The sequence below is a fragment of the Vipera berus genome (genome assembly GCF_964194415.1).
Source record: "Vipera berus genome assembly, chromosome: 1".
NCBI classification, from domain to species: Eukaryota; Metazoa; Chordata; class Lepidosauria; order Squamata; family Viperidae; genus Vipera; species Vipera berus.
In genome coordinates this window covers 44,271,646-44,296,890 of record NC_138202.1, presented here as the reverse complement: position 1 = coordinate 44,296,890, position 25,245 = coordinate 44,271,646, and the positions used below count along the sequence as shown (strand labels likewise).

Genomic DNA, 25,245 nt, shown 5'->3' with positions numbered 1-25,245 from the left:
ATGATTATCTGTATTTACAATGTGATCAGTTGTTCAAAGCAAAGGTTGATCCTCCAAGATAACTTTCAAAGCATCCAACTTTTCAGCAATGAACCCCCCCCCATTCCTTCTTTGATAAGTACAGTAACTGCAACACATAAAAGATACCCCGTTTCCCTGGCTTTCTCACGGACTTTAGAATAAAATGATGTGTCAGCCTCCGTCAACTAATTGGTTGCTTGGTTTTAGGTTTGTAAACTGTATTTTCCTTTGGGTTGCTTATATTTTAGTTTTTGTATTTGAATTTTTCTCCTTTTAATTGTAAACTGCCTCAAGTCATTGAGAATCACATGTTCTATAAATTGTAATTAATTACTTTCAAGTGTAAGATTAAGAATTCTTGCCTAACAAGGCAGTAACATTACATAGATTTTTGAAATGTGAATTCTTTAAATGAGCTAATAAAATACTTATTTCTAATTAATTGTAAGTAGATCTTATTTGCCTCCAATTTGATGACATATTTTAAATTTGTTTTTTAATAGGCTTTGTTTGAATACATTTTTCATCATGAGAGTGATGTTAAGAATGTAAGTACATTTATTTTTAAAAGGTTAATATTCTTTCCATTTTTATTTTGAGCGTGAGATAAATATTTAACAGTTGAAGGAAACTACCAGTAATTCCATCTAGGGCAGGCTTTATTTCTTTCATCCAGGATAATGGTGTTGCATTTTCTTACTTCAGAAAAATAGACAATTTTTTGCTTTTGGTTGAATTCAGTTATTTCATGTTAAATAATTTAAACTTAATAATTTATTTTTCAAATAATTTTGGTTTCCCCCAAAAAACATAGTGGTCAGTTGAAATCAGCAGATAGTTTCTGAAATCAAATGTTTTCTGAAAACACTTGCCATTTCTTAAAGAAATACTGATTGATTGATTGATTGATTGCCATCAGATCAGTGTCAGTTCTTAGCAAACATGTGGATAGATTTTCTCCATGATAATATGTCGTTAATTTTCAGCTTCAAGAACTATATTGATGTTTAAAAGACGTTTTAAGGAAAACCATCTCTGTAAAGTATTAAAATAAAAGCAGGAATACCAGATGATTATTATTTCCAAACAGCAGGGCTTTTTTTCTCATAGAATGCTCAGAACAACGTTCCGGCACCTTTTTTTTTTTAAAAAAGCTCCCTCTATTGGCTTTAGGAGTAGGCAATCTTGGCCCTTTTTTATGACTTGTGGACTTCAACTCCCAGAAATCCTGAGCCAGCCACGCTGAGGGGAAAGAGATAGGTTTCCAAGCTGAGCCATGCTGGCTCAGGAATTCTGGGAGTTGAAGTCCACAAGTCATAAAAAAGTCAAGGTTGCCTACCCTGCACTAGAGGAGGACATTAAAATTATTTACAAGGTTACTTCTTTAGGAACTAAACTTTTAGAATCTAAAGCAGCTAATTCAAAAAGCCAACAGGAAAGAACCTCACATTTTTCATCTGCTTCTGTCTTTTGGAAGGTAAAATTAGATAACAAAATAAACTATTTCCTATGTTAACATCTCTGCAATGAAATCAATAAAGGTAACAGGAAAGAAATGAGAAACATTTTTCTCAATGTAATATGTCTAATTTAGCTGATGCTTGAAAAAAATAGTATCTTTTGTACACTCTTGAAAACTATTTTGAATCTATAACCATCAATTACAACTAAACCACTTTAAATTAAACAATTCTTAAGAATGAAATATTCTTAATTTGGACTTTACTTTTACTGTTTGGACTGTTGTATGTTTTGAAAAATAGATTATTTAGAATCTAGTTATGTTGCACTTCAGTCTTTAAATAATTAACCTAGTATATACATAACAATGTATGATGTTTTCCATGGTGAGCTGAACATCAATAACAACATTTATTAAAAAGGCTAAAATAATTTCTGGTGGTATTATCTGTACATTAAAATTTTGTTTAGTCACAATCTTTCACTTTTCACATTCTGGAGAAGCAGTGGTCATGTATCCTAACAAAAGATGTTACATATGTGCATAAGCGTAGTCAGTAGCATATGCCTTTTTAAAAATATCAAACATGCAAAGAAACAAAAATAAGTCCAAAATATCTGTATTACATCCAGAAATGCCAACTTTGCAACCAATATTTCTCATCCATAACTATGGCACCCTAAGGATACCTGCATACATGCAAATGCTTCTCTGGGATCAGTAACGGAGCAGGGATTGCTTTTTCCTTCCAGTAACAGATTGCTGGGAAATACCAAGCATGGCCTTGAGAATTCCAATGTTTGTTACAAATTTTTCTGGATGTGGTTGGAAAGAGGCTGTTTGGTGCCAGAGACCACTGCCACGAGGAACACAGCTCTGGGTCGAGGTTCGGAGCAGCTCCGGGTGGGGGCTCAGCACGGGCCACGGCATGGCAACTGCGGGGAGGGGAATCCCCATGGCGGCTGTGGGGAGGGGAATCCCTGCGCAGGGGTGGGGGTGCAAAGGATGGGCGGCGACACCATAGCAAGACACCGGCATTGCTCCCAGTGACAGCACCTCTGAGTTCCGGCACCTTTTTTTTTTAGAAAAAAAGCACTGCCAAACAGAAAAAATATATAAACATGTAGCTCACTGCATATAGAAATATATACTTTTGTTTTCCTAAGGAAGGCATGGTATGGAGAAATTTACATTGAAAAAAAATATAGAGGATGATAGAAGCTATATGAATGAACAAGGCTCTGAGATGAGGTTGTAATGTTCAACATGGAAGTTTTTACATTTTTTTTGAAGTACCAAAATAGGATACTTTGGGCTCCTCCAATAGATTTTGCAATTAAGTAGTTCAGTTATGTAAGCAAACTATTCTGAAGAAATACCAGCCTACCATTCTTGTTTTTTCTTCCTACTGTAGATTTATGGAAGGTTGGGTCGCAGATTTATGCATCAATGCAATGTTGATACAGCACATACAATACTGTAAATATTCCCTCTCCCGTCATTGCAGTCTATTGGAGTTCTAAAATAGAAATGGGAAGCCATTTGTATCTTGAAAAGCTCTGGAATTTACTGGGTTCAAGGTTAAATTAAACTGTCTTGGCCTATAAATATGGTGAGAGACTTCTCCAAATAAATATATCTGAACCTTAAACAGTTGTAATCAGTATTATAACTGAATGATGACTTGAAATGTTGATCACAAAGAAGAATTAGAATTATTACACCTTTGTCCTATATGAAGGAGTCAGTAGTGTTACTTCATTGCTGTGCTGAAGATGTCTTTTTTTTCTTGACATTTGCCAAGAAATACAAGTGGATTTTATCTGCAGTTGAGAAAAGGCCTTAACGTAAATGTTTTTCTATATCTGCAGTTTGGGACTTGTTTTTTGTTGCTTTATGGATATGCAAAACAGTGATTAATAGTTTATTCAGGCAGAAAATAAGGGTTAGATTGTCTGCACATTGTAGCTTTATGTGTTTATATCATCTGCATATAAGCTCCTGCTAACTCCTTCCTCCTGCTAACTCCTTCCTCCTCCTAACTTTTAATTACTATGTAATTGCTGTTAGGAATAATACTGAAAACTAGCATTCATTCTTTCCATTCTGATTCTTAACTATCTAGAAATAATCTAATTGCTAAAATATCCAAATATGACATTGAATAGCATATTGATACCTGATGTGCTCAAATGCTAGTTAAGTCATTAAAAGTGACCTCACAACCTTATAAGTATGTTAGTCTCTCCCTTGTTCCCCAATTGCCATCTAGGATTTTAATTCATGGCATCTTTCAGATTTCTTGATGCTTTTCTCAAAACAATTTATTGTATTAAAAAAGTAGCTCATTTGTCTAAACTGTTGTGAGTTTGCTTTTCATTAAGGATATGCCTTATTTGTATAAATAGAAGAAGCTATAGTGAATTACGGATGTGATGTTCTCCTTTATGAAGAATTGGAGCATATGAGGGATTAAGGAAGTATTTATGTCTTTGCACAGAGTGCTGAACTTGCAGTTAGCTGCACAAAATTTGTGTACACCATTTCAGTATTCAAATATGCATGTACCAAATGATTGGAATGATCCAATTTAAGAAGAATCCAACCCTAACGCAAGAATGAATACTAAAAATGGAGAAGATAATTCATTGTTTGAGTTAAATTATATAGGTGGTAGAGGGTTTTGAGCAATTTTTTAAATGCTTTTATCAAGAAAACTGCCAGGTTTGAATAGGTTAAAATTATGCCATCAAGAATTCTTTTGCCATTTCAACTCATGAGGCAAAATACAAAAGGGGAAAGTCTAGTATATTTATCTGATTTAATCTTATAATTTTTTTGCAACCTGCTAAACATAAATTGTATATGTTTTTTCTCAAAATTGAAGGTGACCTTTGTAAATTTGCTTCCCTTTCAAGGCTTTAGATTTGGCAGCATGTGCGACACAGCATTCCCAATTCAAGGACTGGTGGTGGAAAGTGCAAATTGGGAAGTGTTATTACAGGTAAACTGTCCATTTTGAAACCTGCAACTTCAAGCTTGCTTCTTTGGTGGTACCTTCATATTATGAATATATGATGTCAGTTTGAGAAGGAATTTTAGGCTGACCTTCAAAACATACATTTAATTGGGAAATTAGCTCAATAGTACTAGAGACAGTCTTCAAAACCTACGAGAAAGGAAGTAAATTAATATTTGCTTCAATTAAAAGACAGCGTTTCATTTAACAATCTTTCCTGTGATAAAATTAAAGACAGTGAAATTTTTATCCCACCGAGAACCACTACTTTTACGGCTTTTGAAGTTTGAAATACCAAACTCATAACATTTAAATCTTGTATTGAACATGGTGTATATTATAGCAGAGGACTTAAGAAAGCAGTTGCTAATTTAAAAATGTACCAAAGGGGAAACAAAGTATTACCAGTTGAACTTGAATAAAGAACATTTGGTATTACATGGATGCTTTCAAAGAAAACACATTTTAAAATGGCAAACTACTTGCAAATCCATTAACATAAAATAAACCAAATTCTTCTTTGAATGTTAAATTTTATCCTTTATGATTATAGCAGATAGTTTATGGCAGATTATGGTAGTACGAAGCTGTTCTCAAAAAAATTAAACAAGGTCAGATATGATTAATATTTGGATGGTAGAGTACCAGAATTCCTGGGATTAGAAACATTTTTAAACATTTTTTTAAATAAAAAAAAATTGGAAGACAAGGGGAAACCCCTTTGTGTAGGTACTAGGAACTGAATTTGTCTTATCTTTGTATCCCATCCAAATTTTACGTCATATGTGAATTTGATAAATGTTCCTTCCACCGTTCATCTAAATAATTAATAAAAGTATTGAAGAACACAGAATCCAAGATTGAACCATATGGTATTCACTTTATATTTCTTAATAGTTGGATGAACAAACATTAATGAGCGCTATTTGAAAGGGATTTTTCAAGCAAATTATCTTCTATCCAGCCCATACTTTGCTAACTTGCTAATTAGACTGCCTTGGGGTACTTAAGGGTACCTAAAGTGATTTGCTGAAGTGTGGCTATTCTGTAGTTTGCTAAATTCCCTCCTTTAAAAAAAAAAGTTGGGGACAGTGTTTGCCACCTCAGTTGTCTAGCACTTCACCTATTTCACAGGATTTCTCTCTATAGAAAGACCATCAGCAAGTTTTTCAATATCCTATGATGCAATTTGTTTGACCCTGGAATTTTAACTCATTCATATATTGTAATTTTATATGTGTGTATGTATGTATGTATGTATGTATGTGTAGTCTTCAATTTACAACAGTTCATTTAGTGACCGTTCAAAGTTACAGTGGCACTGAAAAAAGTGACTTATGACCGTTTTTCAGAGTTATGACCTTTGCAGCATGCCCATGATCATGTGATCAAAATTCAGATGCTTGGCAACTGGTTCATATTTATGACCGTTGCAGTGTCCCAGGATCATGTGATCACTTTTTGTGAAATTATTAAATTTAATACACACAAAAATACATAAAAACAAATATATATTTCAATCAATTGCAAGTTTTATACTGCCCTTTCATTTTACTCTTCATAATTGTTTTATGTAACATGTTTCCTTTTTAGAAAAAAAACTGAGCTAAAAATAGGAATTATATCATTCTGCATTTTCTTCATTGAGTAGCTTGTTGTTAGCTGCGAAGTTGTGTCCAATCCATCGCGACCCTATGGACAACGTTCCTCCAGGCCTTCCTGTCCTCTACCATCTTCTGGAGTCCATTTAAGTTCACGCCTACTGCTTCAGTGACTCCATCCAGCCACCTCATTCTTTGTCGTCCCCTTCTTCTATTGCCCTCAATCTTTCCCAGCATTAGGCTCTTCTCCAGTGAGTCCTTCCTTCTCATTAGGTGGCCAAAGTATTTGAGTTTTAGCTTCAGGATCTGGCCTTCTAAAGAGCAGTCCAAGAGACTTGCAGGAGTCTTCTCCAACACCATAGTTCAAAGGTCTCAATTCTTTGGCGCTCAGCCTTTCTTATGGTCCAACTTTCACTGCCATACATTGCAACTGGGAAGACCATAGCCTTGACTATACAGACTTTTGTTGACAGGGTGATGTCTCTACTTTTTAGTGTGCTGTCTAGATTTGCCATGGCTTTCCTCCCCAGGAGCAAGCGTCTTTTAATTTCTTGGCTACAGTCACCATCTGCAGTGATCTTGGAGCCCAGGAAAATAAAATCTGTCACTACCTCCATTTCTTCCCCATCTATTTGCCAGGAATTGAGAGGGCCATGATCTTGGTTTTCTTAATGTTAAGTTTCAACCCAACTTTTGCACTCTCCTTCTTCACCCGCAACAAGAGGCTCTTTAGTTCTTCTTCACTTTCTGCCATTAGAGAGGTATCTTAGGTTGTTGATATTTCTTCCGGCAATCTTAATTCCAACTTTTGATTCATCTAGCCCTGCCTTTCTCGTGATGTGCTCTGCATATAAGTTAAACAGTCAGGGCGACAGTATACAGCCTTGCCGGACTCCTTTCCCAATTTTGAACCAATCAGTGGTTCTGTGTCCAGTTCTCACTGTTGGTTCTTGGCCCACATATAGGTTTCTCAAGAGACAAATAAGATGGTCTGGTACTCCCATCTCTTTAAGAACTTGCCACAGTTTGTTATGATCCACACAATCAAAGACTTTAGCATAGTCAATGAAGCAGAAGTAGATGTTTTTCTGGAACACTCTAGCTTTCTCCATGATCCAGTGTATGTTGGCAATTTGATCTCTAGTTCCTCTGCCTCTTCAAAATCCTGCCTGTACTTCTGGTAGTTCTTGTTCCACATACTGCTGGAGTCTAGCTTGTAGGATTTTAAGCATAACTTTGCTAGCATGAGAAATGAGTGCAGTGGTGCAATAGTTTGAACATTCTTTGGCACTGCCTTTCTTTGGAATTGAAATGTAAACTGATATTTTCCAATCCTGTGGCCACTGTTGAGTTTTCCAAATTTGCTGGCAAATTGAGTGTAGCACTTGTAACTGCATCGTCTTTTAAGATTTTGAATAGCTCAGCTGGAATACTGTCACCTCCACTAGCTTTGTTGTGCTCAGCTTTTCTAAGGCCCACTTCACTTCACATTCTAGGATGTCTGGCTCGAGGTCAGTGACCACCTCATTGTGATTATCAGGGACGTCTTTCTTTTTCTCCCTTGCCTTTCGCTTCCCTCCTTTCCTCAGCTATTTGCAAAGCTTCCTCAGACAGCCATTTTGCTTTCTTGCATTTCTTTTTCTTTGGGATGGTTTTAGTTGCTACCTCTTGTACAGTGTTGCGAACCTCTGTCCATAGTTCTTCAGGCACTCTTGTCTATCAGATCTAATTCCTTAAATCTATTTGTCACCTCTCCTGTATATTCAACAGGGATATGATTTAATTCATAGCCGAGTGGCCTAGTGCTTTTCCCTACTTTCTTCAGTTTAAGCCTAAACTTTGCAATGAGAAGCTCATGGTCTGAGCCACAGTCAGCTCCTGGTCTTGTTTTTACTGACTGTATAGAGCTTCTCCATCTTTGGCTGCAGAGCACAGTCAATCTGATTTCTGTGTTGACCGTCTGGTGATGTCCATGTGCAGAGCCGTCTCTTGGGTTGTTGGAAAAGAACGTTTCCTATGACCATCGTATTCTCTTGACAAAATTCTATCAGCCTGTGCCTTGCTTCATTTTGTACTCCAAGGCCAAACTTGCCTGTTATTCCGGTTATCTTTTGGCTTCCTACTTTAGCATTCCAATCCCCCATGATGATAAGGACATCATTTTTTGGTGTTAGTTCTATAAGGTGCTGTAGGGCTTCATAGAACTGGTCAATTTCATCCTCTTCAGCACTGGTGGTTGGGGCATAGACTTGGACTACTGTGATATTGAATGGTTTGCCTTGGATTCGAACTGAGATCATTCTGTCATTTTGGGGATTGTATCCCAGTATTGCTTTTCCTACTCTTTTATTGACTATGAAGGCTACTCCATTTCTTCTGAGGGATTCTTGTCCGCAGTAGTATACCTGATGGTCATCTGAATTAAATTCACCCATTCCTGTCCATTTTAGTTCGCTGATACCTAAGATGTCGATGTTCAGTCTTGTCATCTCTTGTTTGACCACGTCCAGCTTTCCTTGATTCATGGATCTTACATTCCAGGTTCCTATGGAGAAAAAGTCTTTACAGCATCGGACTTTCCTTTCACCTCCAGACACATCCACAGCTGAGCATCCTTTCGGCTTTGGCCCAGTCATTTCATTCTTTCTGGTGCTACTAGTACTAGCCCTCTGCTCTTCCCCAGTAGCATATTAGACGCCTTCCGACCTGAGGGGCTCATCTTCCAGCGTCATATCATTTTGACTTTTGGTACTGTCCATAGGGTTTTCATGGCAAAGATACTGGAGTGGGTTGCCATTTCCTTCTCCAGTGGATCACGTTTTGTCAGAACTCTCTGCTATGACCTGTCCGTCTTGGGTGGCCCTGCACGGCATAGCTCATAGCTTCATTGAATTACGCAAGCCCCTTCACCACAACAAGGCAGTAATCCATGAAGGGGATTGAGTAGCTACTTTCATTTTATTTGGAACATAATAAAAGAGATTTATCTTATCTTATTTTGATATTTATCCTTTCTAATTTTGTTTTTACAAGTCAAGTAAATTGTAGAATATATCTTCTCATTTTTAGTGATTTGCAGTATAATTATTGTAAAATATAACCCATTTCCTATTAGTTTGTTGGTTTTAACTTATTTTTCATTATAAATTTGTCTAGACTAGGATTATACCGTGAAGCAGAAGCACAGTTTAAGTCAGCTCTCAGACAACAAGATATGGTAGATACAGTATTGTACTTGGCAAAAGTAAGTTGGCATTTTTAATTTAAAAAATCATTATTTTAGACAAATGATCGGGAACTCTTGGATTATAATTTAAGTTTTTGCAAGCTAGGTAAAATAGAATTTCAGTTGCTAATTCTTTTTTAATATCTATAGGAAAGGGTAATTTGGAAGCTTTTTCTACTGCTGTTTGCAACACCTGGGTAAATCTAGTTTTAGAATGTTATTGCATTGCCTGTCCAGCAGTGATACTGGCTGCAGTAGAAATGTTTCTGTATTGTTTCCCCACCCACCCACTCCCTGTATATACAATGACCAATATGCTAGGTATCTAAGATCAGTCTCCTGAAGAAATTGGTTTTAATACAAACCTTTCCAGCTGATAGACTACCTTGTAATCTCTCTTTACAAATGACTATAGAATACAGCTAAAAGTCTATATATATATTGGGGGTTAGTACCTATCCTTATATTTAGTAGCCAGCATTTTCCAACTGGCATCAGCAGGTGCCTTTGACAAGACTACACTGTTGTCCTGTCACTCTTGAAAGTTCATTGCTTGCCGTGTCCTGCTGAAGGCCTAACAGAGAAGCCCACTATCCTAGAAAAAAAATGTAACATGATCTCATGAGCTGGAATGAATGAACTAGTAGTGCAAAGGGATACAAAACACTATTTTAGAAAAGTAAAAACAATATTTTAGAGGAGTAAAAAGAATGGTGGTATTTTGAAAACCATGATCTTGTGGCATTATCTGAATTTTGTCCTGGAACATATGTAGAGGCAGTGCCAAAATGTGGAGAGTAGTTTTCTAGACTTAAATGTGGCTGTATGCATAGAATTAATACATGTATATATGATTCAGTTGGCAGCTAATATTCATGGCTATAGTTATTGTAAAAATCTTTAACATTGATGGAGCTACACCCATGTATTTGCCCAGGTCTATTCCCGCTTGGATCAGCCTTTGACAGCTTTAAATGTTTTCAAACGAGGTTTAGAACAATTTCCTGGAGAAGTTTCCCTCCTTTGTGGCATGGCCAGGATTCATGAGGTATGCAAATCAAGTTTTTCTCCTACATCAGGGGTGTCAAACTGCCGGCCTGCGGGCTGGACACTTCATCCCAAAACCATGCCAACCCCATTGCCTGTGATCATGTGATGTCGCGAGTTCGACATGACTGTCCTACATCAAGAGGATAATTGATGAGTATGCCCTCAAACAGTTTTTGTTTAAATTCCAGTACCTAGATGTGCAAATAAGGAGGCAGAATGGGGAAACAACTTTAAGACTAGGCTTGTGGCTTCTTTGTCCTAAAATATAAGAATAGGAGAGCTGACCTATTCTCCAGCTTTTCTCGATATAGTATTTCTAAAACTTGTAATAGCTGTATGTTTAGAATCTAAATATCAAGGACTGAAATCACTCAGTTTATCACTGAGTTATAGCTCTTCTAGCTTCCACTGAAGTAGCTGCTTATAGTTCAGTTTCAGACAAACATCCATGCTTAGACAAAGAAATCATTACCAGATCTTTTCTAGTATTCATTGTTTCAAACAATAAAGACATGAAGAACTTAATGAAAAAGTTGATTTTTTTGCAACTTGCTAATGATTTCATGGGTATTGGGAGAATGGACGGCTGCATGTACATTAGGATTGTATCTTTAGAGCTTAGAGGCCTAGGAAATAAATCTTTTAAAAATCTTTTGATAACAACTGACAGAAAATTATATAAACAAGCAGAAAACGCTGTTTCTTTGCTGAAAAAAAATGATACTGTTATGTAGTACTGTTTTACCCAACAAGTATATTGAAAGTATACTTGTATAGGTAAAAGGTAAAGGTTCCCCCGCACATGCGTGCTAGTTGTTTCCAACTCTAGGGGCTGGTGCTCATCTCCGTTTCAAAGCCGAAGAGCCAGCGCTTGTCCGAGGACGTCTCCGTGGTCATGTGGCTGGCATGACTAGACGCCAAAGGCGCACGGAACGCTGTTACCTTCCCACCATAGTGGTCCCTATTTTTCTACTTGCATTTTTACGTGCTTTCGAACTGCTAGGTTGGCAGAAGCTGGGACCAGTAACAGGCGCTCACTCTGTTACGTGGCACTTGGGATTCGACCCACCAAACTGCCGACCTTCTGATTGACAAGCTCAGCGTCCTAACCCACTGATTCAAGTAAATTAGTAGAGATGTTTTTTTTCTCACCCTAATTATTTTTGAAGGGTGTTTTCAAAACCAGAGATGTTAAATTCCAAAGATAATTTCAAGTTTTCATTCTCAGTTACATTGCAATTCATTCAGTACACTTCCAAAATTTCACCCAGATATGCTTGATACAGCAGATATTTGAGTATTGTAATAAAAGATGCAGTTTTGTAGTCCAACGTTTTTCTAGAATGCTGTTTGATGAGGACTGTGGGTAAGCAATATGTTAATATATTCAGTCTAAACAAAACAAGGAAGTTAAAACCTTATCTTGCATAATCTTAGAACATTATTCATGTAATTACTATAATATTCCTCAATATTTAAGGAATCAGAACACTTTTTGTTTTTATTAATCATCTGTAACTTAAAATACTTTTGTCTTTTCATCTGTTTATAGGAAATGAACAACATTTCTACAGCTGCAGAATGCTATAAAGATGTTTTAAAGCAAGATAATACCCATGTGGAAGCCATTGCATGCATTGCAAGTAATCATTTTTACTCTGACCAGCCAGAGATAGCTCTACGTTTTTATAGGTAAGAAGATACTGAAAAAATATATATATATATATATATATATATATATATATATATATATATATATATATATATATATATATATATATATATATATATATATATATATATATATATATATATATATATATATATATATATATATATATATATATATATATATATATATATATATATATATATATATTTCAAATGTTAACTATTTAGATTACCTTGCTAGGCCCCAAACATGGGGCAAATCTTTATTTCCTGTTTTCAGCCTATCTTGAAGGCCATCGAACAGGCTGTAGTCACACCGGACAGTTCATATATTTGTGTAAATTACTAACAAGAATTAAAGGGATTTCAGTTTCCCTTTAATTCTTGTTAGTAATTTACACAAATATATATATATATATATACACATACATATATATATATGGGGGGACTTATATGCCGTCCTATCTCCCGAAGGACTCAGGGCGGCTAACAACAATAAAAACAACAATACAAAAGTTAAAAGAAATTAAATAAACAGCCCCAATAAATAAATTAAACTAAACAATTAAAATTAAAAACATTTTAAAAAACCCTGTTGTCAGTCCAGGTCAGCCTGATGAAAAAGGAAATTTTAAGGCCACGGCGAAAGGACCGGAGATCCGGGGCCATCCAGAGCTCAAGGGGGAGTTGGTTCCACAGGGCTGGCGCTCCCACAGAGAAGGCCCTCCCCCTGGGGGTCGCCAGCCGACATTGTCTAGCCAACGGCACCCTGAGGAGGCCCTCTCTGTGTGAGCGCACTGGGCGATGGGAAGTCGTTCCCGGCAGCAGACGGTCCTGCAAATATCCCGGGCCTAGGCCATGTAGGGCTTTAAAGGTAAGTACCAGCACCTTTATATATAATTTGTGAAATAATAGTGAAGAAGAGTAAAAATAAAAGGCCAAAATAGATGGATAAGTGAAAAATATGTTAAATCATACACTAACTCAGCGGGTTGTCTGTCCAACTTAAGAATTATAGCCCTGATAGGAATCTAGAAAGAAACTACAGCCAAATTTTTGTACTAAGACATCCATAACAGATGTTTGTAAAAAATATTTAAAATACAGAAGGGAATCTTGAGTTGCTTCTCCATATCTACTAGTTCTGTTCCACAGTCTCAAGGTAGCCTAAACCATCTGTATCATTTCCACTAGCCTTGAAAACCCTGGGAACACATGAACTGATTTGTGATCTGTCCTCAGCTAATTAATCAGACAACATAAAAATAGTATTCAAATATTCACCCATCCACCTGTATTTTTACTTTGGCTTATTTGCCAAGAGATTTTTGCCATCAAATTTGTTGGAAGTACTACAAAGCTATTAGAGGACTATTCTTCTCTTGCTTTTGAATACTACTGTAATAGTAGTATACTACTAACGTGGGAAAGGGGGAAAGACACAGACACACACACACACACACACACACACACAAAATATAGTTTTAATACAATGCTTCATGTATTTCTGATAATATCTCCTGGGAATGTGGCAAACATATTTTCTGTTAATTTTTTACAGAAGTATATATTTTCTTGTCCAGAGTATATATTTGCTCTCTAAATAATGTATTTTATTTACATCTAGATGGAGAGCTGCTCTGTATTCATTTCTCAGTTACAGACGTTAGCTATTTGTACTAATGTCCCTGACTTTATAGAACAAGAATTACTCAGACTAGCTTGACTGCACAGCCTGAGAAGAAAATGAAAAAGAAAAGTGTTTTATTATATCTGTCAGGCAGTCAAAGGCTATGAAAATGTAAGAATATAATAATGGATTAGTCTTTAAGGTACTACATAGTGTTTTGAACAGCTATTTCCTTTATAGTAGGAGTACTTTTTTAGAGGGCTAAATTTGATAGTTATAGTCCAGGGGTCCCCAACCCCTGGGCCACAGCCCAGTACTGAGCCTTGAGCCTTTTGGAACCGGGCTATGAAGGAGTGTGTATGCATTCGCCTGCCACTTGCACAGAACCATCCCCTTTCTCTACCCCCCCCCGCCACTGGTCCGCAAAGCAAGAAAGATTGGGGAACTCTGTTCTAGTCAACAAGGCTGGATTCTTGGGGGAAGGAGAGAAAATGCTGAAAATGAGGATATAAGAACTATTGCACCCTGAATTCTTCTTATATTCAGTGAGAAATACAGAGATCATGCCTCCTGAAATGTTTTTTTCCCTAGTCCAGGAGAGGTAAAATGACACACTGTATAGATTGTAATTTGTGATATTAAATGAGATGGCGAAGGAGTTGGGCTGCTGCAACAACTGCCATGCCATGAAACATACTATACAGAACTCCCTATTTTAGGTTACCTGAAAAGTGGCAGCCTTCTTGAGGTAGGATGCTAAGAATGGTCAGATCTTGGGATTACTTTAGTGAGAGACTTCAAGGAATGCTTAGGTTGTAGTCTGCTTTGAAGGGAGACCAGTCTAAGCAATGAATGCCATATAGATCAAGTAACAGCTATAGTGACAAAAAGAAATGCAAGTCTGAATGTGTTTACCCCCTCCCTCACTTTATATTAGTGTGAACTAAAGACTGGCCTGACACATTTACTCAAACTAGTTTCTTGGAATGGGCTCAAGCCATGCTTGTTATCATGGCCTTGGTAGCAGCTCTTCCTCCTGTCTTTCAAGGCCATTCTCTATTCCCACTACAGTAGGCTGGACTGGAAAATCAAAGCTATCCTTGAATAGGTAGGACTGTACCATTCCCAAGAAAACTTTATGGATATCTCAATGAAGTCAGCAAGAATCAAGCTACTGAATGAGGAGAACTGATGTCTGTCTGTCTCTCTCTCTCTCTCTCTCTCTCTCTCTTCTCTCTTCTCTCTTCTCTCTCTCTCTCTCTCTGTGTTTGTATATAGAATTTTACATGAGGACAAGGAACTTTCAAGAAGTATGCTCCAAAAATACAAATTGACTTATTTACTTTTTCTGTTGAACTAGGCGGCTCCTGCAGATGGGCATTTATAACAGCCAACTCTTTAACAATCTAGGCCTCTGCTGCTTCTATGCCCAGCAATATGACATGATTCTCACTTCATTTGAACGTGCACTATCTCTAGCAGAAAGTGAGGAACAAGCTGCAGATGTGTGGTACAACTTGGGACACGTAGCTGTGGTAAGAGTAATGTTTGTTAAGAATACTTTGATGAAATATTTATGCAGAAATGATTAAACTGTAGCCCAGAAAGTGTTAGTGGCCTATAACCTACTTATCAACTATGTTTTTGCATGCTGCATATCACAGTACATTTATTTCCATAGAAAAAGTCAATGGAGGGTTCTTACGCAGTATGTTGCTGAAAGACTTGCCTGAAAATTTTCCAAACAAAACTTTCATAGCATGTACATCTCAAGGGCAAGACCTCTCACGGAGAAGCAGCCTTTGAGAGAAAGTCTTGTTTCTGTTTAATCTGACTTCTGAAAATTTCCTTATATTTTATTTCTGTGTATTGATAATTGAAGTGTTAATCATCAGATTGAAAAATGCAGGTAGGCTAGCATCAGGATTTTAATACTGATCCAATAAAGTTCCCATTATAATTTGCTGATTTATAAAAAATTTACTAATTAAAAAATTAGTAAAGATTTGAGGATATTTCTCAGTAATACGTAACCTGCAGTTTTAGTGACTCTTTTTATTGCAGCCCCCAAAACTCACCAAGAGGGCAAAAAACGTTGGCCCTGCTCATTCAAAGACACTCTAGGATCCCTTGCAACCCTCCAAGAGGCATGATGACAGTACCACAAAAGGGAAGAAAATATGATAATCTATATGTAAATAAACAAAATGCAGCCCAAACCAAAGGAAATATGTCCATTCAAGACTTACAGGAATTGGAATAGGATATTTCTCTGCATGACTAGTTCTAGTGGTCTCATTTCCAAGTTAAATGCATATTCACATCCTATAGCTATAAATGAATTCTGGCAGAAAGTGGTTGATCATTTGGTAATTTTGTCAGATACCTTTCATTTAAACTGAAATAATGCATGATATTGTCTCCTTTTTTATGTTTTCAAGAAATTTAACACATGTTCTATTGAATCCAGTAAAAATTCCAGATAGTACAATACTGTTTTCTACAATGATAAAATTAGGAGTCACCTTTTTTGTAAAATGGGCAGCTAAATACATTTGAAAAATAACTAAAAATGGAAAAATTATTTCCCTTTTTTACAGAAAAGGTTTGAATGGAAGCCCTAGCTCTAAAAGTTGTTTTAAAACTCATATTGTCACAAACCTTGGCAAAATTACACTCTTATTGTATGGAACATCTTTACACTCTCTTTTCATACTCCCAATTTAATCCAGGAAGGTCAGGATTAGAGGAAGCAAGAGTGGCACGTATAAACATATCTCCTTTCCAAACTTATAATATCTGAATAGGGGGAATTACTTGGCATATAGAAACTATGACATATTCTGTGTTTTGACTTCTCAGGGAATAGGCGATATAAACTTGGCTCATCAATGTTTCAAATTGACTTTGGCTAACAATAATGACCATGCAGAAGCCTATAATAACTTGGCTGTGTTGGAAATGCAAAAAGGTCATATTGAGCAGGTTAGTACCAAATTTAAAGGAAGGTGGGACCTTAAGTTTCTATAGCTAATGTATTTTAGGAATAATGTTCTTTGAGGCAAATGAGAACCATAGTAATGAAGTCTCAGCCTGAAGGGTAGGCTGCATCAATGGTAGGAAAAACGACTGTGCAAATGCCTTTAACCAATCCACGATGGAGTAGGAGAAGGTTTGTTTCAACTTGATATGTACAAAACTTAGTGTTGCAGCAGCAGAACATTCCACAGAGTTACAAAACGTTCCAATTCTGTCTATAGGCTGTACCAATACAGCTCTAATGGGTGTTTTCAGATCTTTATCCTCTGAATCAGAAATATTTTCTGATATTCTGGCCTAGAACTGTTTTGTCTGAAACACCACAAACATTTTGCAATTTGGAGAATTAAATTCTGGAAATCCATAATGGCCAGTTCAACATAATATGGAGGAGAAAGAAATTTAAGCTGTCCTCATTGAGTCAATTATGTTGTAGAGACACTGTAACTAGGTAAAAAATATGGCAGGTATAAAGCCCCAATGAATCAACCCTCCAAGGAAAAGAGTTGCATATAGAGTGCATTGTAAAGTAAGTCCACTGGCAGACTCCTGGAGGTCATGAAACTTGTATCTGTAGCATTGGCTGCCATGCCCAAGCCAAAATCACTGTTGAAAAATAAAATCTACATACTGGTTTTTTTATATAAATTTCTCTATGCTTTTAAACTATGTAGAGTTTCAGATTTGCTCTTTGGATGACTATGAACAAATTAATTGCAGTGCTCTTCAACTTGGCAACTTTAAAATGTGTGGATATAAATTCCAAAAATTCCCAGCTAGCATGCTTTAGTTTAGCAAATGAACCATAGCATAACTTAAGTTTCAAAAACATATTTTAATTAAAGCTTTATTCATAATTATCAAAGTTCTTTCAGGCTTACTGCTTCAGTATTCTAGCAGTTACCATGGAAATTATCAAATATACATCTGCACAATCCTTTGCTCTAATAAATAAAGATCATACACTGATGTCTAGCTGGCAGTGTAGTATATATATGCATAGCATCTTTTCTTTTAAATATTTTCCTTCAGTTTGTTTCCAGTTTCTTTTGCAGTAACTGTAAGGCTTGTAGATTGTCATTTATAGCTTAGTTTAATTACCACTTTTCCCACCCATCCCATACCTACTCACCCGCTATGCATTTGAGCACACGTGTACTGTTCTGGCATTGAATATTGCATATCTAAATTGATGGTGGGCATGCATTTCAAATCTTCATATAATAATTCTTAACCATGCAGTTGGACCAGGTGCACAGACCATCTTTCAATTTGGGGATTAGAGGAAATTTCCAATGTTTTATCCAAACCACTGTTTGTATTTGGTAATTTTATACAGAGTAGTTAGTGTTGAGGTAATTGGTAACAAACTGTATCTTCCAGAATAACATATTTGATTTTAGTCATAACAATGAATCAGAGCTAGACAAATGGTCATCTGCAAGCAACATATAGCACAGAGGGGGCGTAGTTTTGTGTCCTGCCTGCATCCTGAGGATGGGGCTTTCCTTGTTTGTGCGGACCGGTACTTGTTTGCCACAGACTGGTACTGGTCCACGGCCTGGGGATTGGGCACCCCTGCCTTAGTGCATGTAGTGTCCCTCGTTCGGGAGCTCAGCCAGGTCTTTAAAGTTTTACAGAGGGCTAACAAAATCTAATCTCCAAATGGAAGATGTTCCACAGAGGGCCTTCCTCAGAAAAACTTGTCTTCTAGTTCCCATCAGTCGACATCCTTAGGCTGATGGAATCTGCACCATGCCCATCCTGTTCAATGTAATTGGGCGGGTAGATACTCTTGGAAAAAGGTGATCCCTCAGATACCCTGGTCCCAGCCATGTAGGGCTTTATGGGTAATCACCAGCACCTTGAATTGCATAAAGCACTTGTCACAAGAATAGAGCTATGGGGTAGACACCCACAAGAATGGCTTTGTAATAGGTATGGTTCTGTTTGCACCTTTCCCAACACAGGATTTTGCTAAAAACAGTTTCCTGGTTTCAGAGTATGTTCTTTTGCTAAAGTGTGTATATATATAATATATATAATTTTGCATAGTTGTATGTTGTTAACTACAATATAGAAAGAGTCAAGTAATATATACATTTAAATAATAATACCACAGACTTAACTTTTGTTAATAAGAAATAAATAAATAAATACCACTTGCCTGCAAGTAAGAACTGATGAGGCTGCAAAATAGACAAAGTAATAAAAAATGAACAAGCCAGTGCCTGGGACTTTAGAATTCAAACAGACATGCATCTGCTATATAGCTCCCCAAATTTAACAAGTGTTAATATGAAAGACCAAAAAAATGTATACATTGCAATACTTGGAGACAGCAGAATAGAAGAACTCGAGAAAATCACAATCCAGTATATAAAGATCTGCAAATGGAATCAGAACTGTGGCAAAAGAAAGCAAAGATAGTATCAATAATGATTGGTTCCTTGGGTGCAATCCCCATACATCTGGAACATACTTGAACACCACTGGCATTGACAAAATCACTATCAGTCAATTGCAAAGGCAGCTTTGTTTGGAACAGCTTACATCATGTGAGGATATCTTTTGATGCTATTAAAACACAACATCTGCCTATGCCACGATTTTGTCGATAGGTGGATTTGCATTTTTGTCCACCTAAATATCTGGCTGGCTGTGCAATTAATATTACATTACATAATGTGTAGGATATATTAAAAGTTAAAATATGTTTCTGTTTGAGGAAGTGATCTTGGCTTAGATAATAAACTTGAGTTTGACTTGCAAAGAGGCCCTTATTCACAAGGTACCTTGTCTTCTCTGTGTAGGAAAAATGAGTCTGAGGGGAGGACAGAAAGTTCAGTTCAATAAAATCAATAAAAACAGATAATATGAGTGCTTCTCATGTATTTAAATTATTCTATAGTGCGTTATATATAAAGTTAAATAGACCAGTGATCCAACTTGGTCTGAGAAAAGTTACTATATTAAAATAACACGGGACAACCTAAGATGGAAAGAGGGGTAGCAATATTGAGTATCTTGACCTGTACAAATATGAACACTGTTTCTATGCTTTAGGCAAGAGTGTTTCTGCAGACGGCTTCATCAATAGCACCTCATATGTATGAGCCACATTTCAATTTTGCTGTCTTGTCTGAAAAGGTAATGTCATCACTGTTTTTCCTGTCATATGTATTTGTTGTTTTTTTTATTGAAAAGTTTTACAATAGATTTTTAAATACAAAAAAAAACCCTCCTCCCTCTCCCCAACCCCTCCCTACCCTACCCCCTCCCTGACTTCCCAGAGCTGAATACAGGGTATAAAAATACAAACAAACATAATCTAAAATATGCTAACAACAATAAAACATTAAATTCTATCGCACTTTAACTCTCCTTCGTCAAAATATTAATAAAATAACTACTAACTAGTTATACATCATATAGATCCACTACTTATTCAAATGCTAAATAAAACTTTTTAGTCCCATATTTATTCTGAATATATTCAATCCATCTCCTCCATTCCACAATGTATCTCTGTCATATGTATTTGTTTATTAGTTTGTATATCTTAAGTATTTTTGACCCAAAATTTGCCTAAAAAGTCTGAAGATCAGTTTTCTACCTAGATTTGACAAAAAGGAAAATAGGTTGGAAAAGAGAAAGAAAAGCAATAAATTCATGAAATAAACTTTTACTGCAGAATTCTTATATAATTTGCCCATCTGATATATTTGTTCCAGTCTCATAGTAGCAGTCCATGCATCTGTACTGTGTTCAAAGACAGCCCCCATGTAGAGTGCCTTAGAGTTCAAAATGTTGTGCCTTATTATATATGTTAGAATATAAATATTTTTAAAGCGAATCATTGGATGAAATCTTAACGTAAAAGGCTGTTGGTAGCATTTTTATATCATTTGGTCTGTTTGCTTTTCTGCAGGTTGGAGATCTCCAAAGAAGCTATATAGAAGCTCAGAAGTCCAAAGAAATTTTTCCAGAGCATGTAGACTCTCAGCAACTTATTAATCAGTTAAAACAACATTTTGCCAGACTTTGATGTACCTCCCATCAAAGAAAATATACTGCTCAAAAAAATAAAGGGAACACTTAAACAACACAGTGTACTGTATTTAATAGTAGGATGTCTTATTTTCTGTTCCCTTTATTTTTTTGAGCAGTATATTTATTTTTCTTCAAAACTGCAGACGTATGCAAAATTACAAAGAATTATCAGAATATTTTTACATTTATATGCTGAGAATTTTATTCAAACTGGGAGCAAACTGAGGATTTTTACTCTCTCAGATGCTTAAAAGCTGCTTTAGTAGAATCTTATCTTTTATAAAAAAGAATCCCTGACTAGTAGCAGACTTCATTTTAGGTATATTAAGTGAAGCGAGGCAAATTTTAGTTTACCTCATAATGAGTAATGGGAATATTTCCATACAGAAACTGCTTAAAAATGTACCCTTATTGTTTCATTCTTTTTTCAAGGAAGCATTTTTTTCTTTATTTATTGCCTACATTAGTGGTTTTATCTTGTTACAGTAAGCAAAATTGTTCAACTTTTTTTTTGCACCAGAACAGTTTTAGACTGTAATTTTTATTTAGGAAGATCACAGGTTATTATGTGAAAAGCACAAGTGTTAGTGTTGATGAACTAAGGAATGTACATGTATCCCTGTATTGCTAACCTGGTATATATACTGTGTCCAGGTTTAAATTCATGGCATTCTTTGCTCATGATTTTGGGGTCAATGAAGTCTGTATACCAAAAGGAACGATTGGTATTTGCAAAGAAAAGCTTGTTTTCTCTTTCTTTCGCTGTCTGAGTGGGTATTAATGAGGCAGCAGAAACAGAAAAAGAGGTACAGTTGGATCTGAGGCTTCAAAGCAGTGAAACCTAAGAGTGTGTACAAATCTGAATGCCTGACCCCAACAGGGTAAGTCACCTTTAGAAAGAAAGGCAAAAGCAGTGACTATGAAAATATTTGCCCTCCTTAGTTTTCCTTCATTTCTGAATCCAAATTGAATTCTGGACATCTGCAGTGGTTTAAATTTATTTCACATTATTTCCCAGGTCTTTTTATTGCTACAAATTATAAATGCCATTTACCTTTGCATCATATGTAAACCCATAAAAGGTTATTCAAGTTTGTTAAAATTAAAACGGCCTCTTTTTCCTATATAACCTTTTCCCCATATAACCTTCTTTTTCCTATGTAACCTTTTTCCTATATAACCTTCCTATATAAGAAACTATCATATAATCCTACCACCTATAGAAATTTCCAGCATATTTGCCTGAAGTTAAAAAACTATTATTTTTCAATTTAAAAATACTGTTTTAAAAAAGCAACAGAACATAGCCAACTGTAGACCACTATCCATATCAATTTCCAGCTGCAATTTCTCCTATAGATAATTGTGCAGTTGGTGCAATATAGATAATATTAGCTGTTTGCCAAAAGCAAACTCCTTCATTTCTTTGAAAGGAGACATTCCTGACACTCAGTTTTCATTTAGTTCCTTACTCAAGCCCATTTATTCATTCACCTGCTTCATTTGCTAAAGCAGACAAAACTTTAATATTTCTGGCTCAAATCAGATGATGAAATGCGATCAAAAATAAGAGGTTTTTCTAAATTTAACCTCGTTCCTATCAGGTTAATTTGCATGGAAATGGATCATTCATTCATTCATATCTATCAAGATCCATTTCCATGCACACACACACACACACACACACACACACACACACACACACACACACACACACACACAAATCACTGTACTCAGGATTGATTTAAATTATTGAAGAAATCTAATTCTACAGACCTAAATGTTCATATGTAGTTATGTATATTTTAACTTAAAATAAATTCTTTTAACAGATCACAAATTCTTAAAATTCTGGAAACCATTATCATGCATGCTGAATTTATTTAATACTTGGTCTTTTCATCTGTCTGTAATCAAGGGTGTTTGAATATTTGCAAATAGCTACTTGAATATGTAATATATTACTATGGTCTTGTTATAAGAGATTAACAAGAACATCAGAACAATAAGACTTTTAGTCTTCTGTCTTTCTATAGTTTGTGTAAGCATCAGTGAGCAAGCAAATCAGCTAGGCCTGAAGTAATCCTCCTTTAGTTCATCTAGTATGACAAAGCATAATATGATGGGATGTTTCAGAAAGTAGCCTTCTCTATGGGAAATTTCTAATAGGACAAGTTAACCACTTCATATAGTGGCAGTCTTCCTGAAACATAGTAGCATGTGTATTGACTTGGGGCCAGTGTTCTTTACTGATAATATCTGATTATCTTTGTAGTGGGCAAAATGTTATACTGCTGCAACTATCTAGTACATCAAAAGAATTGTTTTGAAGCTACCTATATTTCTACACTTCTACATGTAAGCAACTGTTTTACATTAGGTAACATTAATAATGTAGAAAAATAATCTACAGAAGCCTGTATATTGTTTCCTTATTAAGTTTAATTTCCACTGAAGTCTGCAGGATAGAGTGCAATTTGTGATATACTCATTTCAAAATAATTGATTTAATTGCCAGTTCCAAAAGTAAAAACATAAAAACATAACCACAAATATCTATAACTTTCAAAGGCTGTCTTACATCAAAGAAGCTTGCAAAGCTATTGAAGAAGCAGAAAATCCAGTTAAAGATAGGACAATATTGGATGTTGCTGATTTCAAATCATTGTAATCTACCTTCATGTTTGAGATGCAGCAAACAGTTATGGGCTTCTTGCAGGATTCCTATCAGCAGATGGTGCAATAATAATAATAATAATAATAATAATAATAATAATAATAATAATAATAATAATAATAATAATAATAATAATAATAATAATTTTATTTATATACCGCCCTTCTCCCGAAGGACTCAGGGCGGTGAACAGGGCAGATATATAAAAATACAAAAATACAAAATTTAAAAGAAAATTAAACATATGCCCAACTAAAAACAGTAAATACAGGTGTTAAAAATGACCATAAAAACCCAACCCATCCCCCTTCAGGCCAGGCCGGCTTGTTTAATAATAATAATAATAATAATAATAATAATAATAAAAATAAAAATAATAATAATAAAAATAATAATAAAAATAATAAAAATAAAAATAATAAAAATAATAATAATAATAATAATAAAAATAATAATAATAAAAATAATAAAAATAAATAATAATAATAATTTGGAAGGGACCTTGGAGGTCATCTAGTCCAACCCCCTGCTAAGGCAGGAAACCCTATACCATTTCAGACAAATGGCTGTCCAGTCTCTTCTTAAAAACTTCCAGTGTTGGAGCATTCACCACTTCTGGAGGCAGGTTGTTCCACTGATTAATTGTTCTAACTGTCAGGAAATTTCTCCTTAGTTCTAGGTTGCTTCTCTCCTTGACTAGTTTCCATCCATTGCTTCTTGTCCTGCTTTCAGGTGCTTTGGAGAATAGCTTGACTCCGTCTTCTTTGTGGCAGCCCCTGAGATATTGGAACACTGCTATCATGTCACCCCTCACCCTTCTCTTCATTAAACTACACATACCCAATTCCAGCAACCGTTCCCTATATGTTTTAGCCTCCAGTCCCCCAATCATGCTGATGGACTACTGCTGAAATCACCATGATCATTAGCTAATGAAATGCTGTAAGGGTCTTTGTCATCTGTTATTTGTACTGATTAACAAGTTAGGGAAATCATCTGGAGGCTTGGGTTGAGATGCCATATCTGTGCACAATGCCCTATCTCAGGGGTAGGCAACCTTGGCTCTTTTATGACTTGTGGCCTTCAACTCCCAGAATTCCTGAGCAAGCATGGCTGGCTCAGGAATTCTGGGAGTTGAAGGCCACAAGTCATAAAAGAGCCAAAGTTGCCTATCCCTGCCCTATCTGATACCATAGCTCTGCAAATGACATTTGCCACGTCCTGTATGTCCAGCTTCAGAACAGTTTACAGTAAAGAGGCTGCAGTTAAATGCATATCAAACAGTAACAGACTGCTTTACCAGCCATTGTCTCAATATTGCATTTCTGCCAAAGGACCAAATATGCAGTGCAGTGACTTTAATGTATTAGGGCTAACCAAAGAAACACTTGCAAGAATCAAAACATTTTATGCTACTTTAGGCTATTACGGTAATCTATGCCCTAGTCACATCAAGGCTTATCGTAACTGTATATTTGCCTGAAAATTTTTTTGATAATTCCAAAATGCACTACATAATTTACTGGTCAATAAGAGATGGATCAGATCTTGTGAATGTATTTGCCACTTTTGTACTTCTATAACTGTTTGGTTTGCTACAGCGACCAAACAGGATAGGTACAGACTCCAATAGATAGTTAAGACTGCAGAAAGAACAATTGCAAACAGTCTGCCTTCCATAGAAGACCTGTATATTGCACGAGAAAGAGGGCTGAGAAGATATGTGCAGACCCCTAATATCCTGGACATAAACTCTTTCAGCTCCCTCCCTTAGAGTGCTGCTATAGGGCATTGCA

At 36.0% G+C, this 25,245-nt stretch overlaps 1 protein-coding gene across 5 annotated transcripts in view; it reads left to right on the top strand.

Annotated features, from left to right (window-relative positions):
- TTC8 (tetratricopeptide repeat domain 8) overlaps positions 1-20,777 on the top strand; it is a gene marked incomplete at both ends in the record, with an annotated part of 33,302 nt that extends 12,525 nt beyond the window's left edge. For 3 of the 5 annotated variants that reach the window (XM_081322172.1, XM_081322170.1, XM_081322169.1), the window contains 9 exons: positions 525-569; positions 4,402-4,487; positions 9,260-9,347; positions 10,267-10,377; positions 11,932-12,071; positions 15,041-15,215; positions 16,543-16,665; positions 19,786-19,869; positions 20,651-20,777. In XM_081322172.1, coding sequence (XP_081178298.1) covers positions 525-569; positions 4,402-4,487; positions 9,260-9,347; positions 10,267-10,377; positions 11,932-12,071; positions 15,041-15,215; positions 16,543-16,665; positions 19,786-19,869; positions 20,651-20,767 — 969 coding nt within the window. The remainder of the gene's footprint in view (positions 1-524; positions 570-4,401; positions 4,488-9,259; positions 9,348-10,266; positions 10,378-11,931; positions 12,072-15,040; positions 15,216-16,542; positions 16,666-19,785; positions 19,870-20,650) is intronic. The other 2 variants (XM_081322173.1, XM_081322171.1) reach the window with 1 other exon arrangement.
- Positions 20,778-25,245: the final 4,468 nt, after the last annotated feature.